The sequence below is a fragment of the Euprymna scolopes genome, chromosome 28 (genome assembly GCF_053919585.1).
Source record: "Euprymna scolopes isolate OS-2025 chromosome 28, ASM5391958v1, whole genome shotgun sequence".
NCBI lineage: Eukaryota > Metazoa > Mollusca > Cephalopoda > Sepiida > Sepiolidae > Euprymna > Euprymna scolopes.
The window spans coordinates 53,196,262-53,217,383 of NC_136509.1; the positions used below are offsets into that span (position 1 = coordinate 53,196,262).

At 33.5% G+C, this 21,122-nt stretch overlaps 1 protein-coding gene across 14 annotated transcripts in view; it reads left to right on the forward strand.

Moving 5' to 3' along the window:
• LOC145249624 (inositol 1,4,5-trisphosphate-gated calcium channel ITPR1-like) overlaps nt 1-21,122 on the forward strand; it is a 385,709-nt gene that overhangs the window by 162,915 nt on the left and 201,672 nt on the right. For all 14 annotated transcript variants that reach the window (XM_080111355.1, XM_080111359.1, XM_080111358.1 and 11 more), the window contains exons 8-11: nt 7,411-7,494; nt 8,682-8,828; nt 18,554-18,649; nt 20,253-20,413. In XM_080111355.1, coding sequence (XP_079967481.1) covers nt 7,411-7,494; nt 8,682-8,828; nt 18,554-18,649; nt 20,253-20,413 — 488 coding nt within the window. The remainder of the gene's footprint in view (nt 1-7,410; nt 7,495-8,681; nt 8,829-18,553; nt 18,650-20,252; nt 20,414-21,122) is intronic.

Sequence of the window (21,122 nt, forward strand, 5' to 3'; positions counted from 1 at the left end):
ATCACTGGATTCAGTTTCTTATCATACCCAGACTGTTGGGAGACAGAAGCATAAGTAATTGATAAGATTTGGAGAAAGTGTAGCCACAAAAAAAGAAAAAGGAATTGGAAAAATCGATTTTGAATGATAAGATAGAAACAAACACCTTGTTCAAAGGTGTCAGAGGCAGTTTAGTGTTGTGCCTGCAACAAATTCTGTTTAAATGTATAGATTGAATTCTGACAAGTACTGGATTAGATAGACCGTAGAATAATAGTAACTAAGGACTGACTTCATATTCTCCAAATCAGGCTTTCACCACTGGTCAAACGTGGGAGCTTCTTTTTCTTTGATAAATCTAATTCATTTTAAAGGGTTATGTTAGGGTTAAATTGTTTAGAAACTCTGATCTAGAGACTTATCTTAAAACTCACTTGAGTGCAAAAAACAAAGTTATAAAACTTGTAATTTCACGATTTGACAACAGCTGGTCTGATAGTTGATTAAAACAAAAATCAACAAACTTTTATTGATTGCATGCTTTGTACTATTTGAAAGGAAGTTTTTGTATGATTGGAAACCTGATTTTGGATTGACAAACTTAGAAAAGAATCTTGGAAAGAAACGAGGCAAAGTTGTGTGCTAAAATATGTATCTTTTGATTATTCAAGTATATTTGAGCTGAATCTAAGTTTTTTTTCAAAAAGAATTGCACTTTTAATGTGACAAATTTAAATGCTGAATAAACCTTAAAATTTTCAACTGCCAGATAAATTATTGCATAATCATGCTGTGACATTGTGGAAGAGGTGTGTTCGTCAATCCCCACAAGTTTTCAGCATCTTCTCTATTGACAGAAACATCTGTAATTGTAATGCAATAGGGGTTTCTTAAATCGCCATCTTGTGCTTTTCTTATCCCTACAGTTTATCACCTCATTGTCAGAATTCACTGGTTGTGTTTCTAAAATATCATCAGGTTACTGCAATTATGTACATAAAAGAAAACTCCAACATGTGTTGCTCAATGGGTCATTCATTCTCTCACAGCAATGTAAGGATACATAGAGGCTTCTTATTTCACCCCTATCCCCACCTTCAGATGGGGGTTGGAGATAAACAAAACTGATGCTTTAAAAAACTGACTGAACATTCTCGGACTGAGTGTTCAGTCAGTTTTTTGTCAGTCATTGAGAAAGATTTTCCACCCGTCCTCCCTCCTTTCGTGTCATTTCAGACTTCCTCCCATGATGTAACTTCCTGTACACGTATCTCATTCTACTCTTACTTCTAATAGAAATTTTCATTCTCTTATGTAATTTAAAATGTATGTGAAAAATTTCTACTGTAACCTTATCTGTACTTGCCTATCACTAATATGGCTGCAAATAAGTTAGATGCTCAGTGGATAGTCGTGTCTCTATAATTGTGCTGTTATTCACTTTTTCTTTGCTTGTGATGATGACAGTGATCGTCTTCCTCTCTTCCCTGGTAGCTGTAATAATGGATAAACAAAAGAAAACCAGGTCAACAACAACATTGTAGCGCAATGGCTCATGTTATTTGTTGTTTTATTTTTTTACAGCATTATACTAGCTTCCCCTCACCCACTCCTTGGAGGGGTCAGATGAAGACAGAGCTTCATAAATCTGCGCCTGAACAAGTCAAAAAGGCAAATTTTTCTCTTTTTTGCCACTATTCATTTCGGATCTCCTGTGATATTCTACCATGCATGCAGTCTGAATTCTAAAATCATAATTTTCTAATAGAATTTTCCAATCTCTTTATTTTTAATCTTGTACAGAGATTTTCGACTTTAATCTCAATTTTATACACCCACATCTTGATATTACTACACCCAGTGCCAGAATTATATGTAAATCGATATTTTTGTTCTAACTCCGATAGTTTTCAATGAAAATTTGTGAAATTTAGCACGTTATATGGCAACACTAACACAAGTGCAGATCTAAAATTTTAAGCTAATCTGCACAGTAATAAACAATTGGTAGCCATTTTGGTGATTTGCATTTTTTTTTTTTTTTTCAGTGTGCCAACTTTATATGCAAACCAATGCTAAAATATGGTGAAGTGCTAAAAGATCATCGAAACATTGATTATTCTAGGAATTTATAAATTGAGAACAACAATAATAAAGAACAAACAATTTCAATATGGTTTCATAGTGCAATCAATATCTTATATAATTACCATTTTTATTGACAAGAGCAAAAAGCCTTTGGTCCATTGAAGATGTCAAACTTTCGATTTCATCTGATGAAATGTCTTTGGCAGCAGTCAGAATAGCATTCTAGAGGTCATCCTTGGAGTTGTACTGCCTTCCTCCGGAGTAAATATTGTTTTAAGGTGCTCTACAGATTTTCGATGGGATTTAAATCTGGAGAACAGGTTGGCCATCGCATTATTTTCCCTTTTCTGGCAAAAAACTTTCTCTATATTCAGTGGCTATCCTTGCAGAATGAGACGGTGCATTATCATGCATGAATACCATCTTTTTCCAGAATGCCAAATTCTTGTGCCAAGGTTCCAAGTGTTCCTTAATGAAGTCAATGTAGAGTTTGGTGGTAATTTTCACTCCATCTGTGACTCTGAATGATCCTACCAGTTCATTGCCAGTGATTGCAGCCCAGAACATTACACCACCACTTCCTTGTTGACACCTGATCCTTTGGGGACGTAGACCCTCATTATGGTACCATCCTCCCCTCCACCTATCGGGTCCATCAAGGGTCGCTCGACACTTATCGGTGAACAAAACAGTTTGAAAATTCGCCTTCATGTGATCTCTTGCCCACTTCATCCTCTTTTTCTTGTGAATATCCTTCAATTGAGGGTGGACTTCTGGCTCTCCAAATTTTGCAATCGTCCTCAGGATACGGCAACAAGTTGATTTGGGCACATCAGGAACGCCAGCTTTTTCAAAAACTTGTTTGCTAGTTTCAAGTGGATTACGGCAAACTTCTCTCTTGATGTTGCTCATTGTTCAGCGTGACAGATATGATTTCTTACAAATTTTCCCTTTGTCAAAACGTCCGTTGCAAAGTTGAGGGTTAGTACAATATTTTTTGATTGTACGATAATCACGGTGTAATTCTTTGGCAATTTCTAAGGAGCCTTTGAACAATTTTAGACTTCTCAGCTTGACTTAAAGGACCTTTACATCCCATCTTGTATATAAAGTTGGCACGCTGAAAAAAACTGCAAGTCACCAAAATGGCTGCCATTTGCTTGCTATTGTGCAGATCAGCTTAAAATTTTATATCTGCGCATGCATTAGTGTTGCCATATAAATGTACAAAGTTTCACGAATTTTCATTGAAAACTATCAGTTAGAACAAAAATATCGATTTGCATATAATTGTGGCACAGGATGTACAATGCAAGTCAACTTACTAATAAAAAATAAACAAATGTATCTTTATAAACCAGGTCCTTTATTTATTAGCTGAAACTATTTAGACATGTGTTTAATGTCTCTGAAATAACATAACATCTGTTGTATACGAGGGTTTATTGCTTTATGGGCTCTGCCTATGGCTCTTCTTTTGGTCAGGTCTGTCTTGTTTAGTGGAGTTTCTTTATGGTTTTATTGTCATCATGGATAATAAAATATTTGTACCATTTTTTATTTATCTATACTAGCTGTCCTTACCTGGTGTTTCCCAGAATTATTTTTACTTTCATTAATATTTTATGTGGGTGAAATATAAAAAAGATTTTATGTCCTCTTTAAAAAAAAAAGCAAAATTCTACCAAACAAAGAAAAGTCCCTAAGATGGTATCCTTTTTGTCAAATTATTCTAGTTGGATAAAACAATTTCTGAAATGAAGGAAAGCAAATTACATTTTTTCCTTTTAAGAACCTGCTACAACGATCTACCAAATAAATTTATTAGTTAGAATCGACTATTGATTTTGTAGAAAGGGTGCTATCAGTGACCAAAATGAATAAACAGACTGACTTTACTTTATTATATAGATGTACACACATTGTCTCCAACAGTGTTTGGCACATATATACCTTTATTTATATAAAGTTAGGTGTGTGCATACGTTTATATATTTATATGCATAAAATTCATTCCTAAACTAATTAACCGATATGTTAAGTGTACAGTTAGGTAATGTGAGCTGTATTTAGTTTAGTTTTTTTATAAAGATAGTAATAAGGAGATGGAAGATTTTTTTGTGAAAATTCAGATACCATTGCTGTTTGATGTTTGACCAATAGATATTAATAAATATTCTTTAAATTTCAGTTTCTTTGGAATATTTAAATGAGTTTTAGAGAGCATACAATGGATGCAACTTCTTTGAAAATTCAAATATTTACAGATTTTCATTAAGTTCGATCCATAATCATTAGACCTCAATTAAGCAAGTCCCCTGAATTTCAATACTTTAAACACTTAAGCATGAGCTTTAAATTTTAAACACTTTCCAGAATCAAAATGGTGTATTAGATTTTGATCAAAATCGTATTCAAGACAAAGCTTAATAGCTTGATTTTAATCTACATAAGGAGGCATAAAAGTGGCACAAAACGGTTTTGTTCAGGGGAATTAATTTTACCCATACTGGAATTGGTAGTCTCCTTATATATATATATATATATATATATATATATATATATATATATATATATATATATATAAAGTGATTAAGCGAAGCCCACTATTTGTTTGTAAACAAATGATGGTTTGAGCACTGTTTGCGATGGGCGGGTGTGGATTTAATATACACTCAAAATATTTACAACACTGATTCATGGCCCGATGGTTAGAGCTGTCGACTGTCAACGCGACGGTTGTAGGTTCGATCCATGGCTGGGGAAAGGTGTATGTCTAGCCGCACTGATGAATTGTGATACAACAAAACGGTACTGTATGTGGATGACACATACACATATATGTATGTATATGGAGAGAAAGAGAGTGATAGCTATGCTGGCGATTTTCATGAAAACTAAACTTAAATATAGATAAGTCCAATTTGCATAGGTCTACTTCAGTTTTATGAGAAAACGTTTTTAACCTAATTTCTCAGCAACTTGACCTATGTGAGTTACCTCAGACCTGATAACCATATTCAACATTGGTCGTCTCATCGTCAAATTCATGTTCCATGCCTGACGCCTTTTATAGTGTAACACATGTTATAGTTATTAGATGTGGAAAACTGATGTTTATATGCCAATGTAATGCCCAAAGAAAGTGACCAAATGTGTTGTCAGTGGTGGTGGTGGTGATGGTTGGAGGTGGAAGATAGTCTTTGAATAAAACTAAAAAACTTGACTTGCATGCATAATTTACATGATTCAAACACATATCTATCTGGTTAATTTGTATTGAATAACTGAACATCCTCTATTTTTAATAAATGACTGCTTAAAAGTAATCATTTATTTTTACGTCTTCAGTTATTGTATATGGGTATCAGATTTAATTCGCCTCTTTCGTCTTCTATTTTATTTTGTTATTTCTCTACTATTTTTAACCATTTTTTGTCTCATTTTATCATATATGAAAGATTACATTTTTTATGCTGAACATTTCATTTAGTATAATTTAGTTTCTATTTGAATGTCCTTAAAAGCTTTCAAGAACAATGGTGCAAAAGACTGTCTGATAAGCCAGAAGGTTAATTTCGACAAAATGTGTGAACAGAAAAGTGAGATTTCCCTTTTTCCCCCTACCCTCACTAATCTATCGATTATATACCAGAACCCAAATAAAGAAACAAGCTGTCTATTTAAAATCATCTTGAAGTTCTATTGATAAATCTAGTCTCATTAGCAAAAGTTTTCATTGCTTTACTCTTTCAGCTTAACAAATTCCAGGTCCTAACAATTGACACAATCGATCAAGTTACCATGCTGATGATATAAAAAGATGTAGCATGTTATTTTTAGAGGAGGATTTTTTGTTGAATTACTTGGAATTTTCTTAATTTTATGACAAAAAGTTTGCTCTTCAAATTTTATATCGTCTTATATAAAATGTAGAGATCAAGCCAAACTGCAGAACTTAGTAAAGTCCTTTCTAAAACAATTACATTGATATGTTCTGCATAAAAACCAAAATAAATTATTAGCTTTATTCACGAGGACATATGTTTGGGAAACTTAGGATCAATATTTATACTCTGGTTCTGTCATGATTGCTATAAGTTTTTAAGCCTAATCTCAAATTTCCAAAAATTATCTGCAGTATGGATTTATTTTAAACTAGCTATCCTAACCTGCTGTTAACCGAGAGTATGTATGCTCTTATTCTTGTTTTGCATTGACCAGAAAAATTATTTTCAACCAAATTGCTAAGTTTCTATCCATTATATATATATATATAAAAAAAATTGAACTGATAAAAAAAGTCATTGAATTAGGAAACAATAAGGGTTAATTAATGACATGTCCTTTTGCAAAACAATATGCAAATTACTTTGCATTAGATATTGATCACATAAGTATATTAGAAAGCTATCTTTTTTTTTTAGAATCAATTATACTCGAGGCACCCCAGAATGAAAAACTACCAAAAAGACCCTTTTGGGTTGATATCGGTTTCTTTTTCTTCCGGTTGAAAACAAAATATGGAAACATTCTTGCTTCCACAGCTTTTTTTTTTTTTTACAAAATGTTTTGTTTTAAAGATTTATTTAAAAAATGCAATAGTATTTTATTAAAGCATTAAATTATAATTTAATCTCATGATTGAAAATGTGCATATTCTTCTAGACTAAGGTAATTTTTATTTTTGTTTCAATTCAGAGTAACACTTTTGGGAGTTAGATTTTTCCTACATTAAAAACCAACCTGTCCCAGTGGGGAGGCAAATAAGTATGTACACTATCTCTGCAATGTGTTTATATATATATATATATATATATATATATATATATATATATATATATATATATATATATAATTACTATAAAAGTTTTGTAAATAAATAAAACTATCTATTTTAAAACTATTATTTTATTATGCTTGTAATATTCCATATTTTTTATATAAATTTCCAGGGTTTACAAAAAGTTTTTAAAATTTTGAAGGCAAGTGTATGTGTGCTGTCTTCTTCAACCGGAAGTAAAATAACCCAGTGTCAACTCAAAATTTATATTTCAAATTTGGTCATTTCTGATTATAGGGTGCTTCAAGTATAATTGGTTCTATTTTGAATGTGAAGTTTGTTTTAATTTCACTCTCAGTGTAGTAAATAACCCAACTTTATAGTGATTACTTTGTAATTCTTCACTCATTATATTTCAATGTTTCACAAGAATTTTTTTAATTCAAATTCTTTTTTGTAAATCCTAATCGATGCTAATGAATGATTTGAAAAAAAAAAATTTCTAGATTTTTAACTGCAACTTAAAAAAAATTCAATTTTTGACTTTCTCTTTTCTGCAGGTCAATTCTGTGAATTGCTCCACATGTTGGAAGATCACTCTGTTTATGGATTACAAAGAAAACAAAGATGACGTTCTCAAAGGTGTAAGTATAAGTTATTTAAAATGCAGTTCTTTTGGCTTGATTACTGCAAAGGGCTGTTTGATTTCATTTGAAGGGAAATGATTTAATTTATAACAAAACCTACTGAAAAAAACATTTTTTATAGGCCATCTAACAGGGTTATTTACTGAAATTGTTTGATAAAGAAAATGGTGACTTAAGGGAATAAGTAACCTCATACTGCATCTGTCCTGTGTCAGTAAAAGCAAAAAAAGATTGTGAAAGTCATAATCTTTGTCCACCAATCTCTGATTTGCTGTTGGTGATTGTTATTGTTGAGCATCATTCATGCTGGTGATTTGTTGGCATTCGTTTCTATTAAGAATTCTTTCTAGAATGATATTGGATACTGACAGAAGGGACCATGTGAAGATTGCCAATATCCCTAAGTGAAATTGTTTGTGTGGAATGAACTGGATTCAAACTTGGTGCACCCATGTTTTCAGTCTGTGTCTTTAGTCAAAATCAGCTCCTTGCTGTTAGGGACAACCAGAGTGAGCTAATATTCAATGTTGGTGTTTTATACAACATCATCATCATATTGACACACAGATACCCATTAGATCACTGAAGTTAAGCATCGTTGAGCTTGGTCAGTATTAAAATGGGTGACCATTTGGAAATGTCAGCTGCTGTATGTGCCTGGTCAGAAAAAAAAAATTGTGACAGCGAGAGGGGGTAAAAATGTGACAACGAGGACAGGAGGTTGACAGGTCGAAAAAAATAAATAAAAATAGGACTTGGGTGGCATTAGCCAGAAGCGAAACCAAAAGAATTTTGTAAGCCAAAGAAAAAAAAATTGATGCATACCAGGCGCAAACTCACAAAGCATAAAACTATAAGCAATCACCTATCCATTATACTAAGATTCTAGCAATGCTATCACATTGTAAAAGTTAGAAACTCGTGTTTAAGATTCAGCGTCGTAGTGAAAATTTTTTACAAGACCCTCCTTTCAAATAAAACATTTCTGCATGGCGAGTGTTTTGCTTGTTTATAAATAAAATAAAACATTTCGGTTTTATAAATGCCAAACATCTAGATGCCAAATGTAGATTCTCAGATAATGTTATACTTAAATTTAAAGAAGTACAGAAAATTCAATTGCGTGTTTAAAAATTAAATAACATTAAAATGTCTAATTGTTTAATTAAATTTTTAACTTTCAGGGTGATGTTGTGCGTTTGTTCCATGCAGAGCAAGAAAAGTTTCTTACGGGAGACGAGTACAAGAAAAGACAGCACATATTCTTACGTACAACAGGACGAACATCTGCAACTGCGGCTACAAGCTCTAAAGCTTTATGGGAAGTAGAGGTGAACACTTTTCTAAAAATTTAACAAATTTCCTTTTTTAAGTAGGGAAATAAGTGTTAATAAACTTGAAAGAAATTTTTAATGAGAAATTCTGAATCCACAATAAATTGAATTTAAGGTAGAAATATATTGAGATACAAAAAAAAAATTTAGAATTAGTGATGTAACCTTACTACTAAACCGTTTTTAATGTTGGATGGGAGGAATCTTTTTAAGTAGACAGCTTAATGAATAGTGACATCTCTTTGTGGTAGTGTTGATGGTTATTAAGATATTACTCTTTTTTTCTCTTTGTGGTTATAATAATGTAACAAATAAGTAAAAAAAAACAACAAATAACTCCATTATTTCTGCTGGGATTTTGTTTACTTTTTACAGTAAGTATGTACAATTGAACTGCATTTTCCTAGCCAATCCTTGAAAACAGATGTCAGTTTGTTTTGACTTTAAATAACTAAAAGATATAATTGATTTTACTTTCTCTGCCACATACTTCCTCTCTCAATGTAACTTTGTTTACATGTAGCTCTAACCACTAACGGAAATTTTTCTTTTTAACTTAATAATTGTATGCGGAAATTTTTAACATTATTTTTACACACCCACATCTAATATCATTGCAGTCAATTGCTATCCATTTTTACTGGGTTAAGTATCTGTGTAATGCCAGTTAAGGCGTTGATCATAATGTTTACAATTTCGTTGATATGTCATAACTGGACAGCCCAGTGGTTAGTAATATATCCCTATGTTCGTGGCAATGATGGTTGTTGCTAAGATGTTATCTTTCCTGTGATATATTTGTCGAAGCTCTGAATAATCACCATGTTTGTACAGACTTGAAAAGTCCTTGAATTTTGACTTTTGTGTTGAAAAGACTTAATTTCTATTATTACCTTGAAAAATCCTTGAAAATATGGAAAATTTCTTGAAATGGTCTTGAAAATTGCATTCTTTATATCCAATAAAAATTTGTGTTGAAATATGAAAAAATAAAATGGAGATACATACTATGAAATTATTTTTTAAGTATTAATAAAATACCATTAGAATGTTTTTTTTTAAATATTGAAAATAGAATTCAAAATACATTGTTCTTAAATTGTGAATACAAGAGTTATGTCCCTTTATCACAAAACTACCTTGGGTAGTTTTGTGATAAAGGGACATAATCGGCCTAGTTTTCAATTATCTTTTTTCTCACTTTGGGGCGGGGGTGGGGATTCAAATCTCTCTATTTTTGCTTTCATTTATAATTTAATTGGGGGGGGGGGGCGCACAGTCATCGAGGAATAGTGACGATTGCCATAAATAATTTATGGGGGGGGGGGTCTGTAATGGCGAAAATTAAAATTGTGATAACTGACAATGAGGCTGGCTGGCCTCCAAAAATATGTGGACAAAGACGGCAGCCATGTTGGTTGGAAATTTCAAAGCCTAAATTAGAGTTAATATTTGAGATGAAATCAAAAGCATTTAAAACTACTTAAAAACACCAAACAAAATAAAACATGTAGATTGCAAAGTAACTTTTATTGGTAACATTTATTTGCTGTATATTTCATTTTTTAACACTTTTTCAAATCAGTTTATTGTAAAACAAACCCCAAATTTTGTTTTGAAAACTTGAATTTTGTCTGGAAAAGGTTTTGAAAAGCTTTGAAAAGTCCTTGAAAATGAAAATCTGTATGAATGCTGAATGATTTGGATTTTAATTTTGAACTTGACTGCAAACACCAATGGAAAATAAACTTTTTTATCAATAAAATAACAAGACAACTTCATGTGTATTTCTTACAAAACTTTAATATTTACAAATTGAATTAATGTTTTATTTATTTAATATCTATTGAAATAAAACAATGCATATTAAATAGAGAAATAGTCAACCACCTCAGCAGGAATAACCTTCTTAGTGACACACAATATGGTTTCCGCTCTGCAAGATCTACCGCAGATGTGCTGACGGTTATATCCCACAGAATAAGTGAATCTCTTGACAAAGGCTTCCTTTCTAGGGCAATTGCTCTTGACATATCAAAGGCCTTTGACAAGGTATGGCATAAGGGTCTACTTCACAAGATTTCCAGCTACGGTATAACGGGAAATGTTTTCTCAATCATTAAATCATTTCTCTCCGATAGGCTCATAAGAGTAGTGGTCGATGGACAAAAATCGGAGGCCTGCAATATAAATGCTGGAGTCCCCCAGGGGTCAATCCTGGGCCCAACTCTCTTCCTGATCTACATCAATGACCTCCCTAAACACATACTTAAATCATTCGTTGACATCTATGCTGATGACACAACCATCTACGGCAACACATCAAAGGCTGTAAATGACAAAGTTCTCTCTGATTCTCTCTCCTCTGATCTCGACCGCGTGGTTCAGTGGGGGAAGATGTGGCTGGTTACCTTTAATGCATCCAAAACCAAACTCCTATCCTTACATCATCAACGCTCTGATCCCCAGCTGGCATCAATTGTGATGGATGGCTCTCGTCTGGGTGAGGCTCCGTGTTTTGACAAGCTTCTGGGTTTGACCTTTACTCCTGATCTGAAATGGAACACGTACATCAAGTCTGTTGCCAAGGTCGCTGGAAAGATGGTGGGATCCTTCTACCGTTCCAGAAGATATCTCACTACTGATGCAATTCTCTATCTATATAAAAGCCAAGTACGTCCAAGGATGGAATACTGTTGCCATATCTGGGCAGGAGCTGCTAAAAACAGCCTATCCTGCCTTGACAGAGTACAAAATAGACTTCGTGGCTTAGTGGGGGATGCCCTTTTCTCTACCCTGCAACCTCTCTCCCACAGAAGAGACGTTGCGAGCCTATCCTTGTTTTATCGTTATTTCCATGGCAGATGCTCGTCTGAACTCCAATCTCTGGTCCCCCCTCGCCAATCTTTCACGAAAAACACCCGTCTAGCTGAATTCACTGTGAAAAATTTCCCCCACTCTATATCTGTGCCTAAATCAAAACGCGGATTCCATGAACAAAGCTTCTTTCTTAGTACTGCACGCCTGTGGAACTCTGTTCCATCTGCCTGCTTCCCTCCGGATTACACTGGTGCTACCAGATCAGGCTGTCTACTGACTTCCTGAGATGAAACGCACCTACATAGATGTCTTTGTTTTTTATTCCCTTTTGCAAAACTTAGTCATGTTCTGCGAAAACAAAAACAAAAACAACATTCTCCTCCCCCTCCCCTCCCTCATTTTCTTTTTCCTTCACCTCCTCACCTTTTTTTTTTTTTTTTTTTTTTTTTTTGCCTAGTTGGTAGGGCGATAGAACATACCAACTGCCCCCCTGCAGAGGGTAAAAATCCTTCAATGGGACCACCAGTTGACCGTTGGTGGCAACCCGTAATGCATTAAGAACGGGATCCTGGTGGTTGAGTGGAACATGCCTAGGAAATAATAACATGATACTACAACACACCACTTTGGCCCTTACTAGGCTAGACGGGAGGTTGGATAGGCCCGATCCAATCAATCGGTTGGTCATGACAAGCACTAATTCAGACAATCCAAACAAAAACACACTAACACTCAACATAAACAATAAACTGAGTTAATAAGCGATGGCTGAAGGGTCAATCAAGCTGGGAAAAAGGTAACCATCAGGAATAATAAAAATACAGGGAAATCCCATACTTGGGTGGGCATAACCATATATTGTGAATGCTTGGAAACCTCCCCATGTTTGAGTATACCAGCTATGTAGCCCTGGAGAACCGAGGCGAATGGGATTTACCCCCTCATAGTTCTTCCCCATAAGGGGCTCCGAGGAGGGTGGGGAGCATGGCTGATGAATTTTTCAAAAATTATTATGAATACCAAAAAATCCAAGAGACCACACACAGAAATTGACTCTGACAGCGACAATGAAGATACAAACTTTCCAAGATTCATCGTGCTAGAAGCAACGTCTAATATACCGTTAACTAAAATGTCACCCTTCACTATCCAAAAGGTAATATCAAGCAAAATAACACCCAAAAATGTCAAAAAATTAAGGAATGGTACCATATTGGTAGAAGTACAAAATAAAAAACAGGCCAAAACTCTACTTCAACTACAAAAATTGCATGAAACGAACATCAAAGCTTATCCACACCAAACACTAAACTACTCCAAAGGAGTCATAAAAAACCAGGAAATCTCCGTCTGCACAACAGAAGAAATCAAAACAGAACTAAAAAACCAAGGGGTCACAGATGTAAAAAGAATCACATTTAAAAAAAAAGGAGAGGTAATATGTACAAACACTTATATACTAACATTCAATTATCCTCAAATACCAGAGACCATCAATATAGGTTATGAAAGAATGAAAATAGAACAATACATTCCAAAACCTTTACAATGCTACAACTGCCAAAAGTTTGGACATAATAAAGACCAATGTCTAAGATTCTTCACATGTGGAAACTGCAGTGGAAAAAACCCAGACCACGATGAAAAAGACTGTCCAAATAAAACCAAATGCACAAACTGTCAAGAAGAGCACCACTCTCACTCAAAACAGTGCAAAATATATAAGCAAGAGAAGGAAATAATAACAATCAAATATCAAAAAAACATAACCTTCCAAGAAGCCCGCAAAGAAGTCACAAATCGCACCAAAAACTCATATGCCACAATAACCCAACAAGCAAACAAAATGTACAACTACAATGAACTAAACCTTGCTCCAGAAATTGCAAACCTAGCAAAAGAACTAAAGAACATACTTGAAGAATTAAAATCCTTTTTATCAGAACTGAAAATAAATTTTAATAGCCAAATAAAAGTCAGAAACGAACAACCCAGTATAAAAGAAAACGAAACAAAGGAAATCAGAAAAACTTCCATCAATATTGAGGAATCAATCTCTAAAGAAATGAAACCTCCTCAATTATCAAAACGTGAAAGATCCAAGTCACTAACAAGGACAAAAACAGATGTTAAAAATAAACACACAACAACAGGAAAAATGGAAATAGAACAGAACAAAAAAACTACCCCCAAAAAACAAAATGACAAACAAAAAACAGAATTAGTATTAATTGAAAATGAAAATAAATTTGAACTAGTTGAAACTGATAGCCAAGAAAGACAGTCAAGGCAAAGTAAATCTAAAAGTCCCAGACCAAAACCCAAAAAAAGCCTCTCACCAGAAACAAGAAACAGACCATCCACTTCCAAAGCGATGGAAATTGATGTAGGATAAAAACCACTACAGAAATCAGACAGATTTAAAAAGAAAAGCAAAATTGAAAACCTATCTATGGAAAACCTCACAAAACACAACAAAACAACATTTCTACAATGGAATTGTAGAGGACTAAGATCTAACCATGAAGAAATGCTAGAGATCATCAAGAAACAAAACCCCTCGGCAATCTGTCTACAAGAAACGCTGCTCAAAGAAAACCACGGCTATAAATACAAAGAATATAATATGTATGACAAAACAAGCACATCAACAACAAATAGACCAATTGGAGGAGTATCTATACTAATTAAAAAAACTATACCTCACACAATCCTCCAATTAAATACCGAACTTCAAGCAATAGCAGTAACAGCTAATCTATACCGGAAAATAACAATATGCTCAATATACATTCCACCAAATCAGCAAATAAACAAAAAAGAAATAGATATACTGATCAAACAACTGCCACCCCCTTACATAATAATGGGAGATTTTAATGCACACAGCAATCATTGGGGAAATAAGCGAAATAATAATAAAGGTAATATAATAAACGAAATATTATCATTAACAAACTTATGCATATTAAATAATGGCAAGAATACCTACATGCACCCAGCCAATGGATCCATGTCTGCAATAGACCTATCAATTTGTACCCCATCCATCTATATGGACTTTCAATGGGATGTATTGGAAGATCAACATGGAAGTGATCACTACCCCATTCTACTAGAAAGTAATCAAAAAATACCAGAAGAAAAAACTCAAAAATGGAAATTACACAAAGCTGACTGGGAAACATTTGCCAACCTATGCAAAACAGAAATAAATGAAAACATTTTAAAAAAAGAAAAACCACTAAAACATTTTACACAAACATTAAACAATATTGCCATCAAAACAATACCTAAAACTTCAACACACTCCACCAAAAAAACAAATCCCTGGTTTAATGAAACATGCAAAAAAGCTGTCAAAGAAAGGAAAAACACACTTAAAAAGTTCAAACAAAACCCTACAGCAACTAACTTACAAAAATACAGAGAGATGCGCGCCAAAGCAAGATATACCATAAAACAGAGTAAAAAAACTTCCTGGAGAAACTACATTTCACAACTAAATAACCAAACACCAACTAAAAAAACATGGAATATAATAAGAAGAATTGCAGGAAAAGAAACACAGAACACCATAAACTACTTGACTAAAACTGATGGAACAAAATGCATAAACCAAAAAGAAATAACTAATTTATTAGCTGAAGAATTCTACAAAAATTCATCAAATAAACAGTATTCAGCATCATTTCAAATTTACAAAGAAACGTCAGAAAAAGAAAAACTTAATTTTACAACTAGTAACAACGAAATATATAACATACCATTCAGCATAAAAGAATTGAAAAGAGCAATAAACAAAAGCAGAAATACGACTCCAGGCCCAGATGACATACATTACCAATTCCTAAAGAAATTACCAAAAACATCTCTCAAAATACTACTTAACATATATAATAAAATATGGGAAACTGGAGACATACCAGAATCCTGGTTTGAATCCACCATTATACCAATTGTCAAACCGAATAAAAACCCAGCTAACCCTACTAGTTACAGGCCTATAGCCCTTACCAGCTGTCTTTCCAAAACTATAGAAAGAATGATCAACTACCGCTTAATGTGGTACCTGGAAAAAAATAACCTTCTATCGAAATACCAGAGTGGATATCGACAAAAACAAAGTACGAATGATCAAATAGTACGACTGGAATCCTTCATTCGAGACGGTTTTGTGCGTGGACACCATGTGGTGGCTGTCTTTTTTGACATCCAAAAGGCATACGACACAGCATGGAGATATGGAATTTCAAAAGATATCCATAATATGGGGATAAGAGGAAATATGGCAAAGTTCATACATAACTTCTTATCTCACAGATATTATAAAGTGCGACAAGGAAATACACTATCAGACCAATATGAACAAGAAACAGGAGTACCACAGGGAAGTGTATTATCCATCACATTATTCCTAATAAAAATGAATGAAATAGTACAAGCGGTCGACACAGGATTTGAAAAGTCACTATTTGTAGATGACTTTTCAATTGCCTATTCTGCTCAAAATATGTCTACAATAGAAAAAAAAATACAACATAGTTTGAACAAAATAGAAAAATGGACTGACAAAAATGGATTCAAGCTAGCCAAAGATAAAACTGTTTGTGTCCATTTCTGTAGAAAGAAAAAATATCATCCAGACCCACAACTCCAAATACAGGGAAATCCAATCCCAGTAGTACAACACACAAAATTTTTAGGTGTCATACTAGACAAGAAACTAAACTTTAATGCACATATCAATGATCTAAAGCAAAGATGCCTAAAAGCATTAAAAATCTTAAAAATAATATCTAAAACAAACTGGGGAGCAGATCAAGACACAATGCTAAAAATATATCATGCACATATTCGATCAAAATTAGATTATGGATGCATCATATACAGCTCTACCTGTAAATCTTATCTCCAAAAATTAAAAACTATACAAAACCAAGGATTAAGACTTAGTCTGGGAGCATACCGAACATCACCCATGGAAAGCCTATACATAGAAGCCAAAGAACCTCCTCTACATTTAAGATGGCAGAAATTAACACTACAATATGCAATAAAACTACAAAGTAATCCAAACAATCCAACATATGAAAAAACTTTCAACCTGCAATATACAAACTTCTATACCAGCAAACCAAAAAACATACCCTCCTTTGGACATCGTATCAAAAACACAATAACTCAAATTAATAAAGAACCTAATATCATAATCGCACACACAGTAAGTAACAGACCACCATGGACCTTAAAAAATCCAAAAACTGATCTAACCCTCACTAAATACAAGAAAAATAATACAAACAACTTAATAAATAGAAGCCACTTTGGTGAGCTTAGAGAAAAATATTTAGAATACAAAGAAATATACACAGATGGATCCAAAACAACAAAAGGAACAAGTGCAGCATGTACCGATGGACAGATCCATCTCCAAACAAGACTTCCCATTGATGCATCAATATATACAGCGGAACTACAGGCAATCAAAATGGCACTTGAACTTATAAAAAACAATAATGGGAAAAAGTTTATTATATACATTGACTCTTTGTCATGCATCTTAGCTCTAAAAGGAGAAGAACTCGAACACCCTTACATAATCGACATAATGAATGAATACAATGAAATTAGCGAAAAAGGGAAAAAGATTATCCTAGCCTGGATACCAAGCCATGTTGGTATACCAGGCAATGAAAAAGTTGATAAACTAGCCAAAGAAGCTATATATCAAAATATAAGAAACATCAAAATACCATACACAGATTTCAAAAAAAAAATAATAGAATACAACAAAATTAAGTGGCAAGCAGAATGGGATACATGCACCCAAAATAAATTGCATGAACACCAACCTACAATCAAAAAACAAAATAAAATAGTAATGAGAGGACGAAAAGAAAACATCGTTCTAAACAGAATTAGAATTGGACACACCAAACTAACACATTCACACTTAATTGAAGCAACAGAAAAACCGAAATGCACATTCTGTAACCAACAAATGACAATAAAACATATATTAACAGAATGCCGGAAATACAAATCTACTAGAGACAAATATTATATAGCAAATGAAATCAAAGAACTGTTTCATAAGATAACACCACACCAGATCATCAAATATTTAAAAAAAATACAACTTTTCAAATTATTATAAATAATGCTGATAAAACTCTGAAAGCAACCAAAAGTTTAAAAACACAAAACAATATAATAATTAAAAATTTGTATAAACCAAAATTTAAAAAAAAAAAAAAACTGTCTAAAATCAATCAATGGTTTGGCATTAAATGACCCACAGTGGTTGATATGCCGTAAAACACCAATAAACCAACCAACCAACCCTCCGGATTACAACTTGGATGTCTTCAAGTCCAATGTTAATAAATTCCTAATGAACCGCCCCCTTAAGTAAACACTTCAGCAAATCTCCTCACTAACTTAATGTACTTGCAATAACCCTTATCCCTGAGTGGCTTCCGGGCCTTGATAAGTGGTGATCACTGTGTAAGCAAAAAAAAAACAAAGTAGCTAAATTTAAACATAATCTTATTTTAAAAAAATTATTTAATGAGATCAAATATCATCAGAATGCATTTTTGTTTCTTTGTAAACAAATCAGCCATTTTAATTTTTTTGTTAATAGTTGAAAAAAAATAATGAATTACTTTGTAAATTTGAAAGGAATTTGGAAATATTGAAACAGTCAGAAAGTGATTCCGGTTGTAAATTTCTTGGCAAATAAAAAAAAAAAAAAAAAAGAAATGGGCAAAAAGAAATAGAAGTAAAGATTTCTGAAAATGTGTAATTGATAATTATTTATATAAATGCCAATAAAACATTTTGTGAATACATATTTTTGTTTAAAGTGAAATCATTTTTTTGCTTTTAATCATCAGATTGTTCAACACGATCCATGTCGAGGTGGTGCTGGTCATTGGAATAGTTTGTTTCGATTCAAACATTTAGCCACTGACCAATACTTAGCTGCTGAAGTAAGTTGTCTACTCTTATTTTATGCCTCCTATATTATTTTCTTGATCACCTTGTATTAGATTTAACATCATTGAAAACATTGTTCTGGGTATAACCATAAATTAAATCCGATAATGAGGTCGTAGTTTGGAAGCTGTAAGTGTGACCTCTTAATGACCATTCTGACCTGGAGTTGAAGTGTAGTAGTAGTAGTATTGATAACAAATGCGAACAACAAACTGTTGAAGACGAAGATAAAACATAACTTGCCAACCGTGCGAGTTGTTTAGTTATAAGTTTACCATTCATGTGCACTCAAAATATTTTGTGTGGTGGACTCCTTTGCATGAGAAAGTAAAGATATAGTTAATGCATTACTCCATATTGACTCTTATCTCAGATAGATGAGTGGTTGAGGAATATGAACTGGGTTCTTTTTTTATCTTGACTTTGAGAACATTCAACTGCAAGAGCAATAATACTTTATTCTAGCACAAATGTGACCAATCAATTTGGACGAAGGAATTATGTCAGTCCTATTGATGAGTTTAAAAGAATCTCTCAGTTACAGGGTCCTGGATATGATCTTAAGCTATATCTGATGGTGAGGCCCCAGCTTGCGGGCTTAGGGAGTGTGGAGCCACCCTTTAATTGCCATTATTCCCAGGTCCACTCTGACCTGGAGTGGTAGTACCTGGTAGGGTCCCAACTATAGGTTAAACAGAAACCAACTTGAAAAAACACAAATATATTCTATTAAAAAGTTTTTTCTTCCAAATTACTGGATTCGGCATTAAATAACCTGAACGGGGTTGATATACCGAAAAACAAAAACAACCAACAACTCCGTTACAGACTAATGATTTGTAAAATATGACCTATGTTGGGATTGCTTTTTTTTCTAATACATAATCCCAGATCACATGATGACTGGGTGATTAGCCATTGATTTAGCCATATGATCATTATCATATATATTGTAAACTCTACATCCAGCATACTGTAGGGATATGACAATACACTAAATGTTACTCAATTTAATAAACTTAATGTATCATACGCTAAAATGCTATGCACCATCTACAACTTATTGCAAGACCATGTAACAAGCAAAATGCTGTGTGGATGCCTTCAATGCATATTTGCAACATTTCGACATTTAGCAGTGGATGGGCATCTATCTGGACACAACAAACCTGCTGAAAGTCTTTACAGGTCAAGCAATGGGTTGGAAGGCCTTATGTGATGATCAAGACTTCTGTCTGCAATGACTGAGCGAGCATCATGGTGTAAGGAATCTATGAATGTTTCACCATCAATTGATGAGTGATTCAAGACAAACTTTGTGTATATTCTCATTTTAAATATGTGATTCTGTATATGTACATCTTGTAAATATTGCAAGTACATGTTACAAACTCTGTATATATTTTCCCTTGTAATACTTTGCATATTTATTGTCTCTCATTCTTTGCATATAACGTTAGTGATGCATCGTAAATCTTTCTACTTCCATTTTTATTTAATCAAATTTCTCAACTCTGAAAATATTAAAGTTTTCTGTTTTTATATTAAAAATAGATGTTATTACTTGACACTGATTTCAATTTTTTTTTTTTTCAGATTGATAACGACACCACACAAGATCCGATGAGAAACAAATTACGAGGAGCTCCAAATGCTGCCGTCTACTGTTTAGTATCTGTGCCTCATGGCAATGACATTGCCTCCTTATTCGAACTTGATCCAACAACTACAATACGCAGTGATTCGCTAGTACCAAGGTTAGCTTTCAGCCCCCCCCCTAAAAAAAAAAACGATTAAGCACCTGCATGCATGCATACACATTTTTATATATTTTGTCTGGGTAAGATTATTGAGGTGATACTATTGAAATGGGGAGGTGCTGGTGTATTTGCAAGAGGGTGGATAAAATAAGTTTAAGATTTCTACCAAGTGAACATTCTATCAGGTATGTGTACTCTGTGTGATGAGATCCGGAAGTAAAATCTGCAATGTATAAGAACAAATTGAGTATGATGCAATGGATGTGTAATGTGAATTTTTAAGATGGGCTAATATTTGTGACTTCAGAGAAAGACTAAATCTGGATAGTATAGGATGATATGTGCAAAACAGGAGACTTTGTTGGTTTGGTCACATTAAGAATGGATGAGTGCTTGGATTAGTAAAACAGTTAGCAGACGAAGGCCAAGGAAAACATGTGAGAGTGATAAAGAAGGATTTGATAGAAAGAGCAATAAAGACTTTACCAAAAATAGGTTAGTTTGGAAACCTATTTCTAAAAGCTGTCCAATACATGCCAGCATGTAAAACAGAAGTTAAGCTAAATATATTAATGAAGACTGAACTTAGATGCAGTGTTCACTTCATGCTTTTACTTGCTGTGTTTTTGATATGTCCGAATTGAATGCTTTCAGTGATAGGAAAAATGCTGAAGCTTCTTTCTATTTCTGAATGAAGGGTTCTAAT